The sequence below is a fragment of the Pseudorca crassidens genome, chromosome 15 (assembly GCF_039906515.1).
Source record: "Pseudorca crassidens isolate mPseCra1 chromosome 15, mPseCra1.hap1, whole genome shotgun sequence".
Taxonomy (NCBI): Eukaryota; Metazoa; Chordata; class Mammalia; order Artiodactyla; family Delphinidae; genus Pseudorca; species Pseudorca crassidens.
In genome coordinates this window covers 31701601-31724618 of record NC_090310.1, presented here as the reverse complement: position 1 = coordinate 31724618, position 23018 = coordinate 31701601, and the positions used below count along the sequence as shown (strand labels likewise).

The window sequence follows — 23018 nt, the reverse complement described above, 5'->3', positions numbered from 1 at the left end:
GGACAGCGTAGATGAGCATTGCATTCTGGGATCTGTAGTCCAGAGAGAACAGCTAGCGCTAATCCGAGGCATTATGGGAGTGGATTCGCCTCCTCCCGGCGTGCCCTGCGGCAGGGGGGCTGGTCCCGGAAGTTCCGAGACGGATTCCAGGTGCCAGCGAATCCTGTAAGGTACGCGTGGAAACTGGGGTCATGGCGGCGCACGGCCCAGCGCTCTGCCTCTTCGACGTGGACGGGACCCTGACGGCCCCGCGGCAGGTAAGCGGCGTCCGGCGGGCTTGCGGCAGCCGGTGCAGAGCCCCCTGCTGCTCCCAGACGGGGCTAAGGACCGCCTATCTCCCCTGAAGGGAGCGAACTCTACTCTGGGTTCCTGGAGGAATGAGATGGAAGCTCCCACCAGCTCTTCAAGACCTCAGGGTGCTCGAAGAGATGGGACAGGCCGGAAAACTCTAGAGAGCAAGAAACTTGGGTTGGAAAACGCAGTTCTGGACTCTCACCTCCAGCCCCGGATTTGAACCCCAGCTCTGCCCCTTAACCAGCTTGTGTGCCCTCCTCAGACCTATGACGTATGGTCTCTGCCTGTAGCCTGATGTGAAAGACACAGGTTTCCAGGTCAAACGGACCTGGTAGAGTCTCAGCTTTACCTCCTGACAACTGTGTGACCCTGAGCAAAGTCATTTAACCTCAGAGCCTCAGCATCTATGGCATTAAGTGGGGATAGGACCTGTTGCATGTGGTGTTTGTGGGTGTCGAATGAAATCATATAAGTTCATGAAAGTATCTTGCATACGGTAGACTGGGTTCAATAATATTCAGTTAATATCAGCGACCGCCACCACTCCCTTCTCCAGCCCTGCAGTGGAGTGGGGTGATGGAGGAGACCTAGATTGCTGCAGGCTGCCTGCTGAGAACCTCCTTGGACTCCTAGAAACTTCTCATTTCCAGATTTTGTTGCCGTAGGCACGGATATATTTCAGTTAAGATTAACATTTGTGATCTTTGCCCACTCTGACCTCCCCCTTGCACAGATTAGTCACTGAACACCAGCCATTTGAACTTGAGACTTGGCCCAAGTAGCCTCACTGTCTTCAAGTTCTAGCTCTACCCTGCTTAGTTTGGGCCAGGTGAAAGCAGTGGTATGTGTGCTCCAGAATTCACAACGAATGTCTGTGACCTTAGCTGTCCCTATCATTTTACCTTTCTGAGCCACAGGTGCTATGTATCTAGTGATGATGCTCAATTGCAAGTTCTCCAGAGGCCCTTTTTGATTCTGAGGTTCAGTGATCCATGCACACCTGTAGGTTGTTAATTAGCGCCTAGTGGTCTGGAGCCAATGTCAGCAATTCATTGTTTGTAAAAGGCCAGATAGCAAATACGTTTGTGTTTGCCGACCATATGGTCTGTAGTAACTACTCAACTTTAATGCAAAAGCAACCATAGGCCTTATGTAGACATAGCATAGCTGCGTTCCAGTAAAACTGCTCTCAATTTGGCCCATTGGCTGTAATGGCCTTGGATTTACATTCCAAGCCTTTTTACACAGTATCATTGGACCCTTTTAACCTTTCTCCCTCTTTCATCCCTGGTAGGATAGTTGTTATTTCCATTTTAAATAAGGAAACAGACTCAGTGGAACCATGACCTTGATTTCACACAAGAGGTCTGGTACAAGTCTCTGGGCCTCAGGGCATCGTTATTTGCTAAGTTTGCCATTTTCTGCTACTGCTCCAAGGTGGAGGCTGTTGTGTTACTAGGTGTGTCATTCAGGAACGTGCTTCTGATTCCCAGAAGGTACCAGGATATATAAGCATAAAGTATGAAATAGCAGCGAGACCAGGCAACCCGCAGTGTTCTCCCTTAAAACATTTGAAACGTGATATTCTTTGGCGAATGTAAGTAAATTTTTACACTCAAAAAATAATCTAATTGTAAAGAGAATTGTTTCAGGGCTTCCCTGGTGGCACAGTGGTTAAGAATCTGCCTGCCAGTGCAGGGGACATGGGTTCGAGCCCTGGTCCAGGAAGTTCCCACATGCCACGGAGCAACTAAGCCCGTGCGCCACAGCTGCTGAGCCCGCGTGCCGCAACTACTGAAGCCCGTGCGCCTAGAGCCCATGCTCCGCAACAAGAGAAGCCACCGCAATGAGAAGCCCGCACACCACAATGAAGAGTAGCCCTGCTCGCCGCAACTAGACAGAGCCTGTGTGCAGCAACAAAGACACGACACAGCTAAAAAAATAAATTAAATAAATAAATTTTAAAAATAAAAAAAATAGAATTGTTTCTATGTGCTGTGTGCTCAAGGTTAAAAAATAAAGCTATTTTAAAAATAAAAACTAAAAACTATTTTAGCAACAGATCTGTTCATTGTACAACCTTTCCCTTCCTCAGTACTCGCATTCTCAAACATTGATAAGCACAAGACAATCCGAAAGCAGTCAAATGGGTTATCTTTTCCTGCAGCTGCTGAAATAGTATATGACCTAAACAGGTAAAATCTAATTAGAGTGGAGTCCAGAGCTTTGCACATTTTAGTGTTTTAGTAGAATTTTGCTGTTCTGAGTACTTTCCTAAGAAATGCCATTGCATCTAAAAGCAGTTGAGACTTAGAACTAGGATATAAACCTGGGTGAATTGTTTTCCAACTTCCTATCATGAAAATTTTCAAACGTACAGAATCGCTGGAAAAGTATAGTACCCAAAACATCCATATTCCCACCACTTAAATTCAACAGTGATTGATATTAACTTTCTCTCTTTTTTTAATCTTTTCTGTGCCACTTCCTAAGCTGTAGTCATAATGGTACTTCACCCCTAAATGTTCGCACCTGCAGCTCTTGAGGACAAGGACATATGTCGTAACCAAAGTACCGTCATCATACTTAAGGAAACTATCACCAATTCCCTAATATTATTTTATACCCTGGTCCAGGGGTCAGCAAACTTTTTTCTGTAAAAAGCCAGATAGTAAATGGTTGGGACTCGCAGGCCATATGGTCTCTGTCACAGCTACTCACATCTATAGTTGTGGCCACAGACACCTCGGAAATGAATGGATATATGGCTGTGTTCCAGTCATTCTACAAAAACAAGCAGCATGCTGGGTCTGGCCCACAGGCCCTATTTTCTAACTCTTCCTCTGCTCCACTCAGTTTTCCTTAATTGTCCCAAAAAAGTCTTTTATAATTTTTTTTTAATTTTTCAGAAGGTGAACTTTTAACATTTTTTCACCTTAATTCCAAGCTTTTGGCTCTTTCTCTGGGATGATTTAGAATTCCTTGAAATTATCAGCACAAGAGTTATTTAGAAACATTATGACAATTTGGCTGTGTGGTTATTTTGCTCCAAATCTCTCCTGCGGTGTGGGGTAGTTTAGATGCTCTATTGTGGTCACGAGCAGCTAGGTCTTATTTCCTGTCAAAAAGTATTTGCTGCCATCTGGAAGCGAAAAGGTGTCTCTGACCAATGCAAGTTGCAGAGCACGTCTGATAGCTGGACAGCAATACCATTTAACTCATCAGTGTGCACAAGGGTCAAGAGAAAATAAATTGTGCCCTTAGGCTTCTGTTTGAAGGTGGAAGTATTGCGTTTGTGTTGCATTTTTAATATTTTGCAATCATGGGAATCTTCCCCACTTGCATTCTGACGTCGGCTCTGAGTAAAGCAGTTGTGGGGACTCTGGGACCCATTTTCACAATCACTGACTCAGAGGCCACTAGATTTTGTCTATTAGGTCAAGATTCCACCGGAAGATGTAGAAAAGATTGCACTCTGATGTAAGCCCTTCTGTACAATTTTATTTTATTAATCATATGCATGTATTACTCGAAAAAAATTTTTTTTAAGAAAAGGATAAGGGCTTCCCTGGTAGCGCAGTGGTTGGGAGTCCGCCTGCCAATGCAGGGGACACGGGTTCGTGCCACGGAGCAGCTGGGCCTGTGAGCCATGGCCGCTGAGCCTGCGCGTCCAGAGCCTGTGCTCCACAGTGGGAGAGGCCACAGCAGTGAGAGGCCCGCGTACCAAAAAAAAAAAAAAGAAAGAAAAGGAGAAGATTGAATTCTGGATGTTTTTGTACTGAAGTTGAGTTAAGTGGGTTTTTTGTTTTTAATTTCTGGTAACTTTATTTGTGTAGATATTCCATGTAAGTGTACAATTAAGATTGCTAAAAGTAATGAAATAAAAGTTTAAAAACTTCATTGTGATTTGCTTGAACACAGGGATATCTTTTCATGTCAGTTTAAAATTTCTTTTGAATGGGCACACGGTTTGGAATTTAACTAGCATAAAATTATACCACTGAGACCACTATTTATTTTTTCTTAACATTTATTTATTTATTTTGGCCGCACTGGGTCTTAGTTGCCGCATGCGGACTCTTGGTTGCAGCATGCAGGATCCAATTCCCCGACCAGGGATGGAACACAGGCCCCCTGCATTGGGAGCGCAGAGTCTTACCCACTGGACCACCAGGGAAGTCTTGAGACCACTATTTATAGACAGAGCTTTTCTTTCAGGAGAGACTGAAAAATCTAGTGGTCTTACTCTAAGGCTTTTTGTTTGTTTATATAATTATAATAAATCAACTCTCAACTTCCTCTTTAATCTCATTATGTTATTTTGTTTTAATCAACTTAAATCCATAAATGGAGCACAGTGTGGCATTTGAAAGGACTGGGGTAGGTCTACATGCGTTGTGGAAAAATCACAACTTAGTGCTGAGAAAGCAAGTCATTGCACAAGATGTGGAATGAGTCCACTTGTGTTTCAAAAAGCACCTATTTATATATGTGCATATAGACAAGTGTATATATAAATGCACAGAGAAAAGGCTAGAGCAGTACATAACAGCTGTTAATATATTTCTTGTGTGTTTTAAACTAGGTAAAAATAAGTAAAATTTAACAAGTTTTTTTCCGATAAAGAAGTTGATGTCCCAAAAGCACGACTAAATAGTTGGTCTTATCTGTAGACCTAGAAACCAAATTGGCAGTTATAAAAATAAGGGTTATATCACTCTTGGGATTTTAGTCTCCCGATTACTTCGTGACTCTTGACTGTTGTGTTTTTCTTTTTGAAATGCAGAAAATTACCAAAGACATGGATTGCTTTCTACAAAAACTGAGGCAGAAGATCAAAGTTGGAGTCGTAGGCGGGTCGGACTTTGAGAAAGTACAGGAGCAACTGGGAAACGATGGTAAACTCCACATTGCTGGCTACATTTTGGTAAAAGGTCAACTTCTCATGAGGACGTTGGGACCTGTTGCCATTTAGTATCACAGGAGCCCCGAGCCCTCATCCCCGTGTGGCAGGCTTCAGGCTTCCTGCTTCCTTGTTTGGGGAAACATTTTCTCTGCCTTTATTTTTCCTCTGTTTTTAGTCCTATAAATAAATTTCTGGAGTTGCTAGTGGAACAGTTGGTACTCGGATACATGGACAGATTCACCTAGAAAGATGGGTGTCTGTTTCTCGGCCTGCAGTCCTTCCTGTTGGTCCCCATTAACTGCCCTCCTGGCCTCAGTTCGGGCCCCATCTCCTGACGTCCTTCTCACCCAGGTGTTGAGGGGTGCTCCGGGTCTTCATGCCTCCCTCTGTTGCCCTATCGCAGTGTTCCCCAGAGTTCCCTAGTCGGGAGGCACCCAGGCTCCTCCCCACCTAGTGAACCAGAATCTCAAGCCCAGGACCCCAGGAAGGTGGAGATTCTTACGTGCCCCTTCACTGGAGATTCTGAAGGGCATGGGTCTGTAGGGCATGGGAATCATACTTTAGCAACTACCCTCAAAGAGAGTCTAGTGCTGTGGGTGCAGCGCTCTGATTATTGGAAACTGTCTGGTTATGTTTGGCTGGAAGACCAGTGCTATGGATTATTCATCTCCACGGCCCCAGGCCTCCAGGGTGCCTGGCCTATAAGAAATAGCAGGTAGAGAGAGAGATGGATTGAGCATTCTTCTTGGCACTGTTGACGTTTTGGGCCAGTAATTCTCTATGTCCTGTGCACTGTAGGATGTTTAGCAGCATCCCTGGCCTCTGCTCACTTGATGCCAGTAGTGCTGCCACACCCAGTGTGACAACCAAAAATGTCTCCAGACACTGCCAGATGTCCCCAGGGGGCAAAATCACCCCCAGTTGAGAACCACTGTTCTAGATGTAATATCTTACAGTGCGAATCTGTGTGGGGTGTATTTATTGAACCAGTTACTGAAAGAGGGATCTGTGTAGTCCCTTTAAAACTCTCTGTTCTGGTTACACTTAATTTTCCTTGTAGGTGCTCTGTTTAGAAACGCTATAAACAACATAATGGGACACATTAAGACCCGGGGATCCTGTTACCTGGTCCCGATTGCCCTTTCTGCCTCTGGTCACGTAATTAACCACAGGCTCAGAGAGGTTTTGTCAGTGTAGCACAGCGTCTTACGTTTCAGAGAGTAAGAGTTGAAACTCCAGAATCAAAACAGTAGCGAGCCAGAAGAAAGTGGAAGACCCACCTGTATCAGAATCACCTGAGGAGCTCATTCAGATGGAGATGTGGGAGCCCCACCCAACACATAGTGCCTGGGAATCTGCATTTTGGCAAGCACCTAGAGTTTGAGGCTCCATTAAGATTTATGTGGGTGGTCTTCAAATGTGAATGAATATAAGAATCGCCTGAAGAGCTTTAAAAAACAAAATCTGATTCTTAACCTGGCCTCTGCAGATTCTGATTCAGAAACCTTGGGAGCAGAGCCTGGAATTCTGCAGATTTTCATCACTGCCCCAGTGATGCAGATTCACAGTGGGGTTTGGGAGCCATCGTTGAGGTGCCCACCGAGTCTCCAATCTGCAGCCTAATTGTCATCTTTTAAATTTATAATGAAGAGCCTTCTTAAAAAAGTTTTTTTTTTTTTTTTTTTTTTTGCGGTACGCGGGCCTCTCACTGTTGTGGCCTCTCACTGTTGTGGCCTCTCCCGTTGCGGAGCACAGGCTCCGGACGCGCAGGCTCAGCGGCCATGGCTCACGGGCCCAGCCGCTCCGCGGCATGTGGGATCCTCCCGGACGGGGACACGAACCCGCGTCCCCTGCATCGGCAGGCGGACTCTCAACCACTGCGCCACCAGGGAAGCCCCTTAAAAAAGTTTTTAAGGAGCTTTTTTCTACCCTCCCGATCTGTTAAGATGAGATAGCCTTTCACAGTCATTACTGGAGTTTAGCATTTTCATTGGCGATTAATGTTAATCAAGAAATAGAAACACAGGGTCCAATTCATTGCATTCTCAATTTTGTTTTGTTGGCAGTGGTTGAAAAATATGATTATGTGTTTCCAGAAAATGGCTTGGTAGCATACAAAGATGGGAAACTCTTGTGCAAACAGGTAGGTTTGCAAGTATCCAAACTACTCTGTACTACTAGTGAAATGTTTTCTAAAAAGGTATCTGTTATTGAATGCCTCCAGGGAGTTATATCTGGGAGAAGAGTGGTAATGAATCTTCACCCTGTATTGTTTACATTTTGGATATTGAACCATGTGACTAGTACACATTCCAAATTGTTAACTAAATTTTTATAATTGTTTTTCAAGGTTACTTAATCTAATATTTCTATTATGGTAGCAAAGACTAGGGCAAGTTGTCTTGCTGCAAGCATTTCTAAGAGGTACCATGTAGCTCTTATTACCATTAAGATCCTTCTATTCAGACGTAAGAGGAAGCCAAAGTGGAACAAATATATTTTCTATCAGTGTCTGCAGATATTTTAATTGAATAAAAGGCAGCAGCAATAAACTCTTTGGGGCTTCCAGGAAGCACTTGAGAGATAATGAATACAAAAATCTTGAGTAATGAAGCAGAAAATGGTTTTGACTGAGGCCCTTTCTGGTTTGCCTAATGTTTTCAACCAGAGAAAAAGGGAGAAAAGGAGAAAGGCAGTGGGGTGTGTCCCCACCACTGCTTGGTGACCCTCCAGCCACAGAGGCTGAAGACCTGGGTTTGCTGGAAAGCCATTTTGAAAATGCCTCCCACTGTGTCAAGTTAACTCCAGTATTTTCTTTATCTAGAACATTCAAGGTCACCTGGGTGAGGCCCTAATCCAGGATTTAATCAACTACTGTCTGAGCTACATCGCGAAAATTAAACTCCCGAAGAAAAGGTGGGTTTGCTTTTAGCAAAGAAGCGCCACTGGAATATGGCTGATGCCGTCTGGTGGGTTGGAGCTAACTCAACTCCAAAGCCAGGTGCTTAGTAAGGGACCACTGGAAACCTTCTGTAAAGCCAGCGGTAGACCAATGATTACATAAATGATGGTGCGTCCACGTGACGGAAGTTGAAAACTATATGCTTTCAAAGGCTATCAGTTAAGGCACATGCCTGTGAAACAGCAGTGTGGGAAAAGCAGCATCAGCCCAGGCCCCAGCTCAGGAGTCTCAAACTGGAGGCCTTCGGGCCAAATCCCATGCAAAGCCAAGTTCAGTTGGCCCCTGGTGTTCAGTAAAATCTGCAGTAAGTGCTATCATTTAAAAGTCTGATTTCACACTTTAAAATACCTGGGTTTCCGGCTTCTGCAGCATCTGAAAACCCGGCAGCTCGATGCTCCCTCCTAGGTGGCAGCAGCCTGGCGGGCAACGCTGCCCCCCTCCCCATCCCCCAGTCTTTCACGGGCCACTTGTCTCATTTTTCTGGCCTCGGTAGGCATTTGATTCGGGAACGTACCTCTTGTTCTGAATACTGTTACCTCAATTCCCATTTTTAAATAAAAACAACAGTAATGTGCACACATGCCCACAGTTAAAAGATTGGCAGAAAACGGACCATATGCTAATGGTGGTTGTTTCTTGGTAATGAGATTTCAGGTGGTTTCTTTGAAATACTTTTCATCTTCTCGGTTTTCTGCACTTAATGTGTAACACCCTAATGATTAGAGGATGAAACATTTCTTAAAGGGTGATTGGATTTCAAGACATGCTGGAGTTTCGAGAGTGCTCGAGACCTGTTTCCAGAATTTCCGAAACAGATGCCCCTGCTCGGCACCTCCTCTCAGAGGGCAGGGGCTTCCTTTTTCACATCTGTCCCAGGTAGGGGGATGGATGAGACAGGAGGGACCCGAAGTCCATCTTTCTGGCAGCTGGGAGACGGCCCGTGAGGGTTCCTTATCCTGTGCTGTTGACTTTTACGTATGTTAGAAATTCTCCATTGTAGAAAGTGAACATATAACGTACCCCAGGTCATTTCAGTCTTTACTTTGGGCTGAGCATTGAGGGAGGATAAAAAAAGGATAAGATACACTCCTGTCCTCCAAAGAAGATGTCATCTAGTGAGAGGGCCCAGCGTGCAGAGCTGTGACTCCGAATTAGCCTGAGACACCCGGTGAATTCAGAAGGCAGAGCTGAGTTCCTCCTTGATCAGCGTTTACCCACATTGCTCGTGGGTCTAATGCTATGTCCCACACACGCCAGGCAAGTGTAGTAAGACGTCACATCGTCCAGGTCTTCAGGGGGGAAGTGAATGCTTGATCAACCGCCTTAGTCCTGGTTTTTAGAACAGAAGCCTTTCTACAGTGCATCAGCCTCCCTCCCTGCCTTGGGCATGACCTCTTTTTCTGACAGTTTAGGACCCACAGGCCTAGTATCCCCCCTGGGAATGATCACCAGGGCGCCATACCCCAGTGTAGATGTAGAAGGTATAGGCGACAGGCTGGTCTGTACCGAGTCCAGGACAACCGGGACGGGGTGTTTGAAAAAGTGTCTTAGGTGCACATACGTTGTTGTATCGTTTGCCTCTTTCTCTGCAAGTTGAACACAGCAGGGGAAGGATCCAGTGATGGAGATACCGCTATTTTTACTTTACTTGCTTCCCAGTTTTTTAGATAAACTGGTACTTTTCATTTCCGGAGCCCTTTCAGGGGGCCTCAGAGCAAGTGCCATTAACCCCTTTCTGAGCTCAGAGCAGAGCGGTGCCCAGGGTCCCTGGTAAGTGGCGGCTTTGGCGTGGAATCTGGTCCCAGCCCCACGCCTGGCGTGTGGCCTTGGAGTATTATTACTGAGGCTCACCTGGGGATCCTCAGCAGCTTTTCCTGTGTTGCTTTTCTTGGTAAAAATCAGCATTTCACTAGGTCACTTGCAAAGGTGTCTGGGACATATATTTTCAAATTCCTCAGGGAACTTGAAGAGCTAGCAATCATTTTCATAGCTCTTTGTTAACTATAACATTCTCTGTCAAGAGCAGCACCGTCCAGCAGAAATGTAATATGAGCCACATGTGCCGTTTTTTCCGCTTTCCGTGGCCATGTTTAAAAAAAATAAACAACGGAAAGGAATAGGTGAAATTAATTTTAATATGTTTTATTTAACTGACTATATCCAAACTATAGTCATTTCAAATATAGTCAGTATAAAGCATTGTCAATGATGGTTACACTCCTTTTTCATATGAAATCTGTGAACTCTGATCTCAGGTCAGACCAGCCACAGTTTTCAGGGCTCTCTAGCCACGTGAGGCTCGTGGCCGCCACACGGCCCAGCACAGCACCGCCAAAGGCTGATCACACCCGCCTCTGCCATCGGAATCGCCCCACTTTTTTTTTTTTGACCACACCTCGGCATGCGGGATCTTAATGCCCCGACCAGGGATCGAACCCATGCCCCCTGCAGTGGAAGTGCAGAGTCTTAGCCGCTGGACCGCCAGGGACGTCCCTGGAATTGGCCGGCTTTTTAGCCTGTCTGTCCATCTGTTGTGTTGCTCAAATAAATGATGTATCTCTGGGACCTCCGTCCCCTTTTCCTCCCCAGGGGTACTTTCATCGAATTCCGAAATGGGATGTTGAATGTGTCCCCCGTCGGAAGAAGCTGCAGCCAAGAAGAACGCATTGAGTTCTACGAACTGGATCAGGTGAGTCTTTATGAAATAGCCGGGTGTATGGACGTGTGGTGTGCATCTCTGCGGCCAAGAAAGTGTGCTTCTAATGCAGTGGACTATTGGTATCTTTTTGTTTTCCTCAGAAAGAAAGTATAAGACAGAAATTCGTGGAGGATCTGCGGAGAGAGTTTGCAGGGAAAGGCCTCACGTTTTCCATAGGTATCATGCATTCAAGCGGGCTTCAGGCTCTGGGAGCTGTTTGCTGGGAGGTGGTTGTGGGCCGGTGTGCTCTTGAACTTGGACGGTGACGAGTTTGCAGCTGGGCTGTCCGTGGCAGGAAACTGCCCTCCTGCCTGATCAGCGCTAGCCAGGACTCAGGTTAGGAGATGACTTCCACGCTGCTGGGTTTGGTTCTAAGTCCTCGCCCAGCAGGATTTTTCCTGCCTGCACTTCTCCTAGTCAAAAATAAGATTGCTTAATGAAGAGTGAGAACTTATCCCCACACCTTTGGGCAGAAGACAGCTAGCTCATGGGTGACTGTAGGAGAGAGGTGGGACAGGGCCTCTTAGATCAAGTAGACTGAATGTGTTCTGGAATCCTGTGATGTTCGAATGGCAAGGAACCTTCGAAGTCACTTGGGCTGGTTTTACAAATCAAGAAGCCGAGGCCCAGAAAGGGGAAGTCACTTGTCTAGGTTCACGAAATTTCTGTTCATAGTGACAGGCCAGCATGCGGCCGTTTCCAGTGTCTGATGCAGAGCTCTTCCTGCATCGCTGATGTCTCTGCCTCGCTTTTCGGTGGAATATGCCTGTCAAACGCTTTAAACAGACCGATTTCTGCTGTCAGTGCTGACAAGCCGTACTTACAGCTCTCTCCTTTCACCGGCTCAAATAAGCGTACGCTTGCCAGAAAACTGGAATTGCAGAGGGCCTCTGTGTAAAGGATGAATGGGTGTCTTGTTAAGTATCCTTGAACTGTGAGATGAACACCTTCCCCGACACAGCTCTGAAAGGGTTTTTGTTGCCCAAGAAAGCTGCCTGGCAATCCCCGTCCGTGGGGTTTTCATTTTCCTGCACGACGAGCTGGATGCATCCCGCTCCCAGGCCTCTCCGCCGAGCGCACAGTGCAGCTCCAGGGGAGCACGGCTGAAGGAAGCTGTTCGCAGCTCTTTCACCGGCCTGCTTTGGGCTTCGTTTAAGCGCGCTCTGCAGACCGCTCGGGTGCAAAGCCATTGTGGGTCTCACTCTGATGAATCAGCACTGTGTCTCTTTTTTAGACTTTAGATTTTTAGGTTTTAGGTGAAATCATGTTGGAGAAAAAAAAAGTCATGCAAGAATTGATTTCTAGAACCTACCCGTAAAGTATTGTAATTAGCAAACTGAGGTAATAAAAATCAACCTTGGCACTCCAGTTGCCGACAAGGTCAAAGGGCACATTTTCTTTCAGTGACATATCATTAGCCTCCTTTTCACCTTTAGCTTGTGTGTCTCCCTCCCCGCGGCAGGAGGTCAGATCAGCTTTGATGTCTTCCCTGATGGATGGGACAAGAGGTATTGCCTGGGACATGTGGAAAAGGACGGCTATGAGACCATTTATTTCTTTGGTGACAAAACCATGCCAGTAAGTATAGAAGTGTTTTTGCTGTTTCGTTGTTCAATTTGGGTTTGAAGAGGGGGAAAGCGGACAGACGGGCTTTTCTGCCCCCAGCCACACTTCACCTGGCAGCCCAGCTCAAACTGAGTAATAGCTTCTGTCCTATGAGAGGGGGGTGAGGGAGCCCCCTCTTCTCTGCGCTCAGACACCCGACACCTCTGAAGGCAAGGATGGAGCCTTTCAGTTTGACTTTGAGTTAAGTGTCACCCACCTCGAGCGCCTTCCGGAATGAGACCCAGTGCTGTCATCAGATCCTCTTTGTGTTTCAAAGCCCTTGCTGTTTTTGTTTCATGTTTCCGCCGTGTTTTTTCCCCAGGGGCGTTCCTTTAGTTTGGGCACTAGGAGTCCTAAATGGTAGGAGGACCAAGAGTCTCGTGAGTCTGGAATTCAGGAGAGATGAGAGGTGGGGGGTCAGGCCTGGGCATCACACACTGAGGGGCAGGAGGCTGTCCCGGGGGGGCTGTCGGAAATCCCAAGTCCGGGACCAAATCTAAACTGGGGACTGATGGGAATTCCCTGGCGGTCCGGTGGTTAGGACTCGGCGCTTTCACTGCCAAGGGCACAGGTTCAGTCCCTGGTCGGGGAACTAAGATACCTCAAGCTTCTCAGCGCGGCCAAAATAATAAAATAAACTGGGGACTGAGAGCAGAGCCAGGTGTTGAGAGGCCAGCAGGAGGAATTTCCCCAGAGCCACCGAGGTAGCAGGAGAGGCTCTCCTTAGGACAGGTGGGTCCCCAAGGGGCTGGATGGAGGGGCTTTGTCGCCATCGAGGCCCAGAGGAGGCTCAGCCCCCAATGGTCACTGCCCAGCCCGGGGCCGCCTCCCTTTACCTTCCTCTTGCACCCCCGTGCCTCTCTGCTTCCCTCTCACGGGCCACCCGGTGGTGGTAGCTACCTTGCCATCAGGCTCCTGTCTCAGGCTTTGTGGCTGTACTGCAGCAGCAGAAAGGCTGCATGGATGGAGTTTTTAATCCCTCCAACCCCCGGTCCACCCAAAATGCGTGCTGTTTTGCTAAGGTTTCTCCTATGTGGACCTGCCTTTTTCAGTAAGATCTCAACGTGCTAGTCTTCCAGCGTGAAAGGGACTTCTGGATAGTATAGTCTCATGTCCTGCTTTCCAAATTATAAAACTGGGGGAATTCCCTGGCCGTCCAGTGGTCAGGACTCCACGCTTCCGCTGCAGGGGGCCACAGGTTCAATCCCTGGTTGAGGAACTAGGATCCCACGAGCCGCCCTCGCCGGTCCCCCGCCTTCCCCCCCATCCTCCCGGCTTTGGGCTGATTCCTGCAGGCTGAGAAGACAGCTCTTCAGAGGGGCTGAGGCAGGTTGTTCTGTGATGATGAAGCCTCAGCTGGGACTTTGCAGGATGGAATGCAGTTCTTGAGATAATTAGAAAACAACATCTTCGGGGAATTCTTCATTTGGAAATTAGAGAGTTTTCTGTTTAACCACTGCATTACCACACGTCAGTTTTTGTTTTTTTTTAATCTTACCTACTTTTAAAAAATGGATACTATTGAAGGGAGGTTCCCCCCCATTCTTAATTAATAGATATTCATTGTAGAAAATTAGAAAAAGCATGAAGAAGAAAGGAAAAGACACTTGTAAATCACAGCTGACATGCCTCTCAGCCTCTTTGCAATGTATATGACCCCAAATGTGGGACACGGTGTGTTCACTGGTTTCTGCTTTTGTTCTCTTAACTATATTTCGTTCCCCCCACGTCGGGGAATGTTCTTTGAAAACAAGCCTTTAATGGCCGTATAACATTCTAGCATTTGGGCACAGCTTATTTACCCATTTCCCTAGCAGAGGCCCTTTGCGTTTGTGGCTCTTCGTTGTCTTCACGAGCACTGCAGTAAACGCTCTCGCATCATTCTTTGACCTCCTCTCTGATCTTTTTTATCAGTGGTTTCCTGGAGATGGGAGTTAGCAGTCCAGCCATCTAAATCTTTTAACAACCTGAGGCCCTGAGCAATCCAAATACTTGCTTTAAGTTTCTTTTCGTATTCAGTGATAGATATTTAGAAAGCTGTTTTCTTTCTTTGCGCCAAGGCAAAATGTTTTTGCCGGCTCCCAGGGAGACAGCACCTGAGCTAAGCGCTGTCAGTAAAAAGCCCTTTCCCTGCCAAGCTCAGCAGGCTTAGACGCCTGCGCGGCAGCTCGGCCGGAGCCTGATGTTGCACCGAGTCCCCCGTGTCTTCCCCAGCCCCTGCCCTGAGCACCTCCAGAGAGCAGAGGGAAGAGGGAAGGGGCTGGCCCTGGCTCTCCTGGAAACTCCCTCATCCGTCCCGGCAGCCACAACAGGCAGCTTACAGGCCCTGGGCCCGGCCTTTGGTGGGAGTAGCGGGTGGGGGCGGGGGGCGAGGGGGCTCGGTTTGCTGCGGGGAGGGAGATGGCCAGCGCCTGGGGAGATGCACCCAGGCTGCTCTGCCTGGCTCTCCAGGGGGCTTGCGCCTGCCAGCTCAGCCCCAGCCCTGCCGAATTCCCAGGCAACAGTGCCTCTGCTTGTTTAATGCTTCTTGTAAAAAACATCTGGACTTGAAGTCGGGGCGACGTGAAAACCCACTGGAACACTTGGTGAGCATTACCCACTGATGGGTGTGACTCCGCAGTTCCACTTTGGTTAATTCGGCTCTCAGTTCACTCCTACGTGTGTAGAAAGGGCTACAGAGAGGGGCACGCCAGAAACAACCCCACCCTTCGCAGGAGATGGAGAAATAAACGGGGGTCCAGCCACACAGCGGAATGCCAGGTAGCATAAGCACAGCTGGTGTGGAGCAGTGCTGGTAAGAGGCTCCATTTTTGTGTAAACACAGAGAAATCACTCTCTTCGTGTCTGCTTGTAAGTGCACACGGGGGGTCTGAAAGGGTACCCCCAAAATTACAGAGTTACCGTGGGGGTGGGACGAGGATGGGAGAGACTTACCGCTGTGACAAGACCCTGTTTTTAAATTTTTGAGCTGCATAAAGGTGCTGTCTATTGAAAAATAAAACTTAAAAATGTCAAATTGAAAAGAGGAAGGGAACGAAGCTTTTCAGGTGCTTCCTCAGCGCCACCCCGAGCAGGACACTTCCACTCCGCCACCAGCCGGGGGAGGCGGGGAATGCGGGGGCCCCGCAGAGGGCCAGCTGCTCGCTGAGTGCTGTCTGGAAGCCCATGCCCTTTTTATTCTCCTCTCTCACTTCCAAAACACTAAGACTGCTCATCCTTTACAGTCAGCATGAGGTGGTAGGCTTGGAAACCGAGAGCACCCAAGTCGGCCCCCCAAAAGCCCGGCGCGGTGACCACACGTGAGTCTGTCTAAGCCTCAGTGCCCCGGGCCATCCAGGGGGTTGTGGGTCCGCTTCCAAAGGACCGAACAAAGTGAGAGGTCTTAGAGGGAAGGGAGTTGGGGATGTGCCTCTTTCCCAGTGGCGGGCCTGCCTGGCCTGCATCCAGAGGCCCCTGCTTTTAAGGAAGTTGTGATAAGGCTCACCTAGTACTGAGGTTGCTCTGTGAGATTGGGGGCCTGCGGGATGGTGACAGGTTGCCCTTGTGAGTGGTACCCAGCGACCCTTGAGATTCTGTTAGGCCTCTGGCCGGGGCCTGGGCTTCCTCGGCGAGCCTGGCATCTCCCAGCATCTCCTGGCATCTCCAGGGCTCCCAAGGCTCCTTAGGGCTAACAAAAGTGCAGAATGTGTCCTTGGGACAGACCTACCTGACTGTTTGTTTCTGTGGCAGAATCTGAGACCCAGGTCTTGTGTGGCTGGTGGCAGGCTTAGGTTAGCATGGTGAGGGGGTCGCTCGTTCCTGGAGGGACCCAGGGCAAATCGCCACTCCTTGTGGTCTGAGCCTCCTGGAGGAGGATGGACCAGATTAGAGGTTCTCAACCCTGCTGAGAACCCTGGGCCCCCTGCGGGAGGACAGGAAGCCAGATGCTGTGCAGGGGAACCATGGGTCCCATGTGTCCACTGGGGGCCTGCCTTCCTTCCGGACCCCAGAATTGGTGGCCTCGTTGGTCCAGAGAACAGGACGGTGGACCAGCCCCACCCCAAGGCAGGAGCATCCCTCACCCCAACGCTCCTGCTCAGGGAGACCCAGGCTTAAGGCCCCCAGGGCTCACTGGTGTCCACAGCATCAGCATCTCCCCGATGTGCTCCTGTGCCAGGGCCCCTCACGCATCTCTGAACCCCGTTTTACGGATGAGGGGAGCTGTGCCAGAGCCATCGCCAGACCCTAAGGGGCAGTCACCCAGGGGCGTCAGCCCCACCCCTAGCCTGGTCATCACTAGATTCTGAGCTGCTGGTCCTCAGCCCTGGAGGCACATTGGAGTCACCTGATCGCTTTCAAAACCTCATGACCCTGGGGCCAGGCTGTTTTTGACCATAGCTGTTTACTTCTTTCTAGGAAAAAAATCAGCAGTTATCTAAGGGCATTCATTTTTAGAACGTGAAAGTTGTTTGAGGTTGTTTTCATCCACAGCTAATTCTGACATACTGGGAGAGCAGCGCACACCGCAGTCATCAGGTCCCCAGCCTCCTGCGTAAGCCCTGGGCACCCAGCTCTCCTGTGGCCAGAGACACCCAGGCACGGGAGCTCTTAGTGCATCCTGGGCCTTTGGCCCCCATGTCTCTTGTTCTTTCCCAGTTTTATTGATGTATTTTTAAAGCTCCTTCAGTGACTGTCACTTGCAGCCAGGGGAGAACCCCTGCTCTGGGATCTTTGAAGGCTGAGCCTTTGTCTTGGTGGCCTTTGTACCCATAATGGATAGAAATTGGCTAAGTGCTTATTGAACTACCCGAGGTAAACGTCCATGTGCAGCTAGAGAGCTTGCCTGTGCCGCGGGCAGGTATCCTCACAGCAGAGACCCCCTGGGAGTTGTGTCTGGAGCAGGGCATGCAGCCGGCGGCGGCCGGGGACACTGATGCAAGAAAATCAGCTTGCGCTGCGACCCTCCTCCCGCTGCGACCCTCCTCCCGTCGGCCCAGACCTTGGCCTTGTAGGGATTAAACATTAATGGGCAGCCTGCGCTGATCCGGGGCCTCTACTTTGGGCCTGCCAGGTACACCTTAACGGAAACATGATCACTTACTCATCCCTTCGCCTCTTCCCTCCCTCCGTCTTCTCCCAGGAAACAGGAGCTTTGTTTTGGAGCTTGTGGGTGGCTGAGCCTGCCCAGCAGGAATCCAGTAACCTTTGGTGCACATGCAAATCCAGTTTTGAAGTTTCCTGTTCACTGTAGCCTTATTTTTCTAGTGGGTGGCACTCACTAGCTTGGTGGTTTGGTTCTGCTTCTCCCGACCTCACTCCGAGTCTGGTTTGCAAGGTCTGTGCAGCCCCAGGAGGGAGCCCGCCCGCTCTGAGGCCAGTTGCCCTGCGGGAGATGTGGGCAGTGCGGGCAGTGCAGCTTTGCTGCCCTCTGAGAGCAGCGGGCCCCACCGGGCTGCAGGAGGTTTCTCCTTCCCGGGTGATCGGAATCTCTGGACCTGGCTTTGGTACGAGTCAGTGGCTTACAAGGCAGCAGGGCTCAGCCTCCTTCCACGGACAGCTCCCCGCCGTCGCCACCAGCAGGCCCTCTGTCAGGTGAGGCATCTGTTGGGCACCTGGGACACCCTCTCCAGGTTGGGGCAGGCGTGGCATCTGTGAGCCTTGCTGCTCCAGAGGTCCTGCTCCCCAGAGAGTGGCTTCTGTCTGCCTTGCACCCTGGCTGGAGGCTGGAGCCTCCTGACTCTCCTCTGCTTCCGCTTTTGAGTCCTCATCCCCCATCCATTCTCCAGAAAGTTCCTCGTGTGAAGTGAACCTGATGGTGTGAAGCCTGGCTCCTGGCTTTCTGGAGGCTTCACATAAAATCCCAAGTCCTCATCTCGACCTGCGAGGCCTCACGGCCCGGCCCCTCCCCGGCAGGCTGTAGCCCAGCAGGCTCTAGCCCGGCTGGCAGCCTTTCCCGGATGGGCGGTCACAGGGCTTGTCCCTTCTCTTCCTTCAGGCCTCTGCTCAAAGGCGTCTCCCCTGTCACCCTGGTCCCCTCCCCTTATTCTTTGCAGATGCCGGCAAAGCATCCACAGAGCTGTTTATGTCCATCTTAAATGTAAGCTTGGAAGGCGACCCTTAGGTGGACGTCATTTGTTTGCCACTGTATCTCCAGCTTCTGAGACCATGCCTGGAGGGTAGTGAGCGCTGCACACGGTTTGTTGGGTTTGTTGGGTTAATCCGTGAAGACTAACCCCTCCCTCCAGGGTCGGTGAGTGACACTGGAGTGAAAGTGTCCCCAGGTGGGTGCTGGGTTTTTCTGAATAGAGCAGGAGTTCTTGCTTGCTTGGTTAGGTGCTCTGTGCTGGTTTCCCCACACCAGGCCGTTCCTAAGAGAAATCTTTTTTTTGTCGTAAGAATTGTCTTCACGTGTACTTGTTCAGGAGATGCTGGCCATGAACTGGGGGCCAGATGAATGACCAGAGCCCCTTCACAGGACATAAATTCGTGAGGCCCGCGCAAGGCTTGGCAGGCTTCTGGGAAAGAACATTCCCCCGTGTGGCTCCAAGGTCATGGCCTCCCAACATGGCTCCACCCAGCGCGCCTCGGCCCAGGCAGTAGTCCCTCATGAGGTCTATGAACTTCACCTTCTCCTAGGGAAGCCGTCTGCTTGGGGGTGGGTGGTTCTTACAAAGATGAGAGCAACCATAATTTCAGGTGTCAGTTGTTTAAAAGGATGTCATTTTCGTACAGAATCGTTTTCTCCATACTGGCTTCGTGCTCTGTGTTTTATGAAAAAATCCATTTTCTCTGCAGTGATTTTCATCACATTATAAACTAATTGATTTTTTTTTTCAAGATTTTGTGTTAGACTGCTTATCCAATGTTATGAGGAAAATATAGGAAATTCCATGAGAAGCTAAGCAGGGGCTTTCCTGCAGGGCTGTGGGTTGTGGAAGCAGCATTCCCCTGAGATGGGCGGGACTGGGGAAGGGGGTGCAGCACAGTCACAGGACCCCCTGCACCCAGCATGCCTGGCCCCTTTCAGACTGGGCCTCAACTCCTAGGGGCTCACCAGGGGGAAGGAAGCATGAAAACGCTAGGAAGCGGTGCTAGCTGCGCGCTGGGGCTGCCCCAGGATTGCGCGTCCACCAGTGGCCTCGGTGCTTTGGGCGAAGTTCCGCCACGATCCCCATTTCACAGATGGGGAGCTGCCCACATACCCCCCTCACTGGTGCTAGACCAGGATCTGAGCCCAGGCCACCAGGCTCAGACTCCAGCCACATGGGCCTATTTAAACTTCAGTGAATCAGACTCAGTCCCTCTGTCACAGGCCTCACGTGTGGCCTCCGTCGGCTCAGAGGTGGACCGTGTCCATCGTCACAGAAAGTCTCAAGGGCAGTGCTGCTCTGGACTGTCTGCCCTCCTACAGTCCCCCATGACCTGTTAGGAAAGTTTGGATGCAGTTAAAACAAATTGATGGGGTGAGAATTCTGCTTTCTTGATAGAAAAATAAGCCTTAGACAGACCTTCATGGGAACATCGTGATTTCTTTCATAGGCATAATTGCATGTTCCAAAGCTAAACTGCAGTTCAAGGGAAGGTGAAAAACCCTTTTTTGGTACGACAGTACCCTTGCTGTTCCTCTCCTGGGGGCTAAGAAAAGGTGCCTGAAGAGATGCTCCCCACCCGGTAAAATCGCAGGGTCCTCATTTCTGGTCCTATTTCTCTGGTGGCCCCAGGCCCCTGGGTGGCAACAGCCTTGGCCCAGGAGGAGCCAGGTGGCGCCTGCATCTGCGCCGTGTCTTCTCAGGGCGGGAACGACCACGAGATCTTCACAGACCCGAGGACGGTGGGCTACACCGTGACGGCGCCCGAGGACACACGCAGGATCTGTGAGGAGCTCTTCTGCTGACCATCCCTCTCCCCGTGGGAGGGGCGTCCCGCCACGCCCACCCCCAGCCCACTGTACGTCGGGTCCTCACTTGGCAGGGAAATGGCCCTCCGCCTCCAGTGCTAGAAGCAGCCAGAAGGGAGAAGAAAAGGCTTGTCAAGAATGGTTCAAAGGACTGTCTCCAACAGAGGGTTTTGTCCCCACCCCGAGTCTCAGGACCCCCAGCCCTGCCCTGATACGTGCGATCACAGTACACCTGGGGTTTTTTTGTTTTTAAACTTTCCCATCATTCTAGAATGATACAGGAAGAACGAGTGTGCCTGGACCCTCCCTCTTTCCTCAGGGGTCTTGTGGAAAATGTAACAGATATTCACATTGGGACCCTCTGCATCAGTACCAGGAGGGGGGCTTTGGTGATGAGAAAGAAAGGACAAGATGTTTACAATGATCTGACCCTGGGACATGGTTAAAAACACTTCCAGAAATGAAGCTCCCCCGTGAGAGCGCTGGCCGAGTGACCACTGACCCCAGGGACTTTGCACCTAGCTGGCCCAGGAAGCAGGGGTAGCTCTGTATCCACTACACTTTGAAGAGCCCGCTGGTTTCCTAGCCATTGGGACAGAGGCAGTGGAACCAACAACCCCGCCGAGAACTGGCACATGGCCCTCCCGGGACGCAGCTTCGAGCCCAGGCCTAGAGACTAACTGAGGCGGTCACACTTCACCCAAAAAACCTCCTCCTGCTGTCCCCAGGGCCTGTTTGCCCTAGTTCGTCAGGGATCAGGGGAGAGCCTGAACTAACAGATCAGGAGCTGTACCGTTTCTCTGCCGATGTTTGAATAAGCCCATCCACCCAGGCCCTCGGAGCTGCCGTGTTTGGGTCTGCAACCTTCACTCCTCCCTCCCGCCTTCTGCAAGTTCCTTGTATAACTGGAAGGCAGCGCGGAGCCTCGTCCACAACACAGAACACGGAAGAGAGCTTTCCAAGAAAACGGTTGCTGTGTCGCTTTTGAGCATCTTCCTCCACAGACCAGTGCCGGGGCCGGCATCAGTCCAGGCATGGCCTCTGCTGGGGGCTTGCTTGCAGACCTGAATCTCAAGTGGGGATTACAGAGGTACTCTGAGCAGCCCACCTTTCTGCCCCCACCAGGTACCTTCATCACAGAGGAACCTGGTTCCCCCCAACCCTCCCCCAGCCTGGCTTGTCTCAGCTCAGGATCAGCGCCAGGCTGCGAGGTCAGCCCCCTCACCTGCCCAGGGCCACACACCGGGGTGACGGTTCTCACTGGTTCCCAGGACTGTGCCGTCCTGTGGCATCCTTCCTGGCTGAATTTTACACAATACTGTAATGATCTTTCCAAATGAAGAGTAGCAAATTAAAGTGATTTTATTGTTTCCTATTTTTCTTTCTGATTACTGTTTTCTCCTCGAGTTAAGTGAGTTGGTATCTTCTCAGATTCTGGGGGAAGAGCTCAGCCCTCTTGGACCTGAGGGGCCACTCGTTGCGACGCTGACGTTCCCACGATGTTGGGGGTTGCACTTACCAACTGGCATCGACCCACCCTCCAGGCTTTTCTGCCCACTGGGTAAGGATCCAGTATTCCATAGAAGTTTCCTTATATATCAAAACGAGACAACTGAGTCTTACTCAGACTTGTCCCAACTTTCATGAGGTGAAGGGTGCACTGTTTCTCCGCCCTGCACAGGGTTGCCCTGGGTAGGTACCCCGAGGCCATCAGGCTGGGCCCCCTCCCCTACACTGTCACAATTCCCTCAACCTGCCTCCCCACCTCCAACGACTTCAGACTTTGCGCCATCCTTCCCCTGCTGCGGTGGTCTTATCCGGTCCAAGCTCCCCGGCCATGTATCCCACCTCTTCTCTCTTTAGGTATTCCCCAGCACCCACCTTGCTCCCCGAGGGCCTCCGCAGCTGGGCTCCGTGGTGGGGACATCAGGTAATAGTAGGTAAGTAACATGCAGGCAGCAGCGGCTGATGCCTTACACGTGCTCGCAAAGCAGCAGCTTCTGTCGTTGGCAGGTAAGAGCCGGCTGCCAGGATTCAGATCCTGGTTCAGCTGCTGCTGACTGGCTGTGTGATGGAGGGCGAGTTCACCCCAGCCTCAGTTTGCTCATCTGTCGAATGGGGTTATAGTCCCTACCACACGTGTAACTTAACCGCGTTAACTTCAGTGAAGCACTTAGAACAGTGTGAGCTATCGCTAACTTAATCATCCCCAGAAACCCTGTAAGACGGGACTGTCATCCCTGCTTGACAGACGAGGATAAGTCATTCCCTCAGCCTTCTGCCGTTCCAGGACGGTAGACAGCATCACAAGAAATGTAAACATGGTAGCTAAATGCTGAGCAAGAGGGAAGCAAAGAGGTTGCCCCAGGTCAGCGCGGGGCTGTTAAGAAAGCTTCCTCCTCCCCTGCCCCACCCCTGCGGAAGCTGACCAGGTATTTAGCCCCGGGCTCTAGGGCTTAAGAAGCCTCAAGGGAAAGACCACTAGCAGCTCCTGGCCGCTGGAAGGCCCATATAAAGCTCAGTGAGGAGCCTGAACTCGATCCCGAGGGAGGGGCCGGGGGAGGCCCATCTGTGTGACGAGGGTAGGTCTGTCTAGCCTCCGGGCAGGGAGTGACTGGAGGGCCCGCACGAAACAAGTTTGGCAAACATTTGGGTGAGGCGAAGGTGGCCTAGGTGG

At 50.2% G+C, this 23018-nt stretch overlaps 1 protein-coding gene across 1 annotated transcript; it reads left to right on the top strand.

Moving 5' to 3' along the window:
• The first annotated feature begins 90 nt into the window (after window positions 1-90).
• PMM2 (phosphomannomutase 2) lies at window positions 91-21716 on the top strand. Its single transcript, XM_067706662.1, has 8 exons — window positions 91-257; window positions 5081-5192; window positions 7267-7343; window positions 8025-8116; window positions 10752-10851; window positions 10962-11037; window positions 12323-12438; window positions 20237-21716. The coding sequence occupies exons 1-8, from the start codon at window positions 192-194 to the stop codon at window positions 20336-20338; spliced, it is 741 nt and encodes a 246-aa protein (XP_067562763.1). The 5' UTR covers window positions 91-191; the 3' UTR covers window positions 20339-21716.
• Window positions 21717-23018: the final 1302 nt, after the last annotated feature.

Coding starts and splice junctions, on each gene's coding strand:
- PMM2 (XM_067706662.1), top strand. CDS start 192: ATGGCGGCGCACGGCCCAGCGCTCTGCCTCTTCGACGTGGACGGGACC. Junction 8,117..10,751: donor ATTAAACTCCCGAAGAAAAG/GTGGGTTTGCTT, acceptor TTTCCTCCCCAG/GGGTACTTTCATCGAATTCC. Junction 11,038..12,322: donor AGGCCTCACGTTTTCCATAG/GTATCATGCATT, acceptor TCCCCGCGGCAG/GAGGTCAGATCAGCTTTGAT.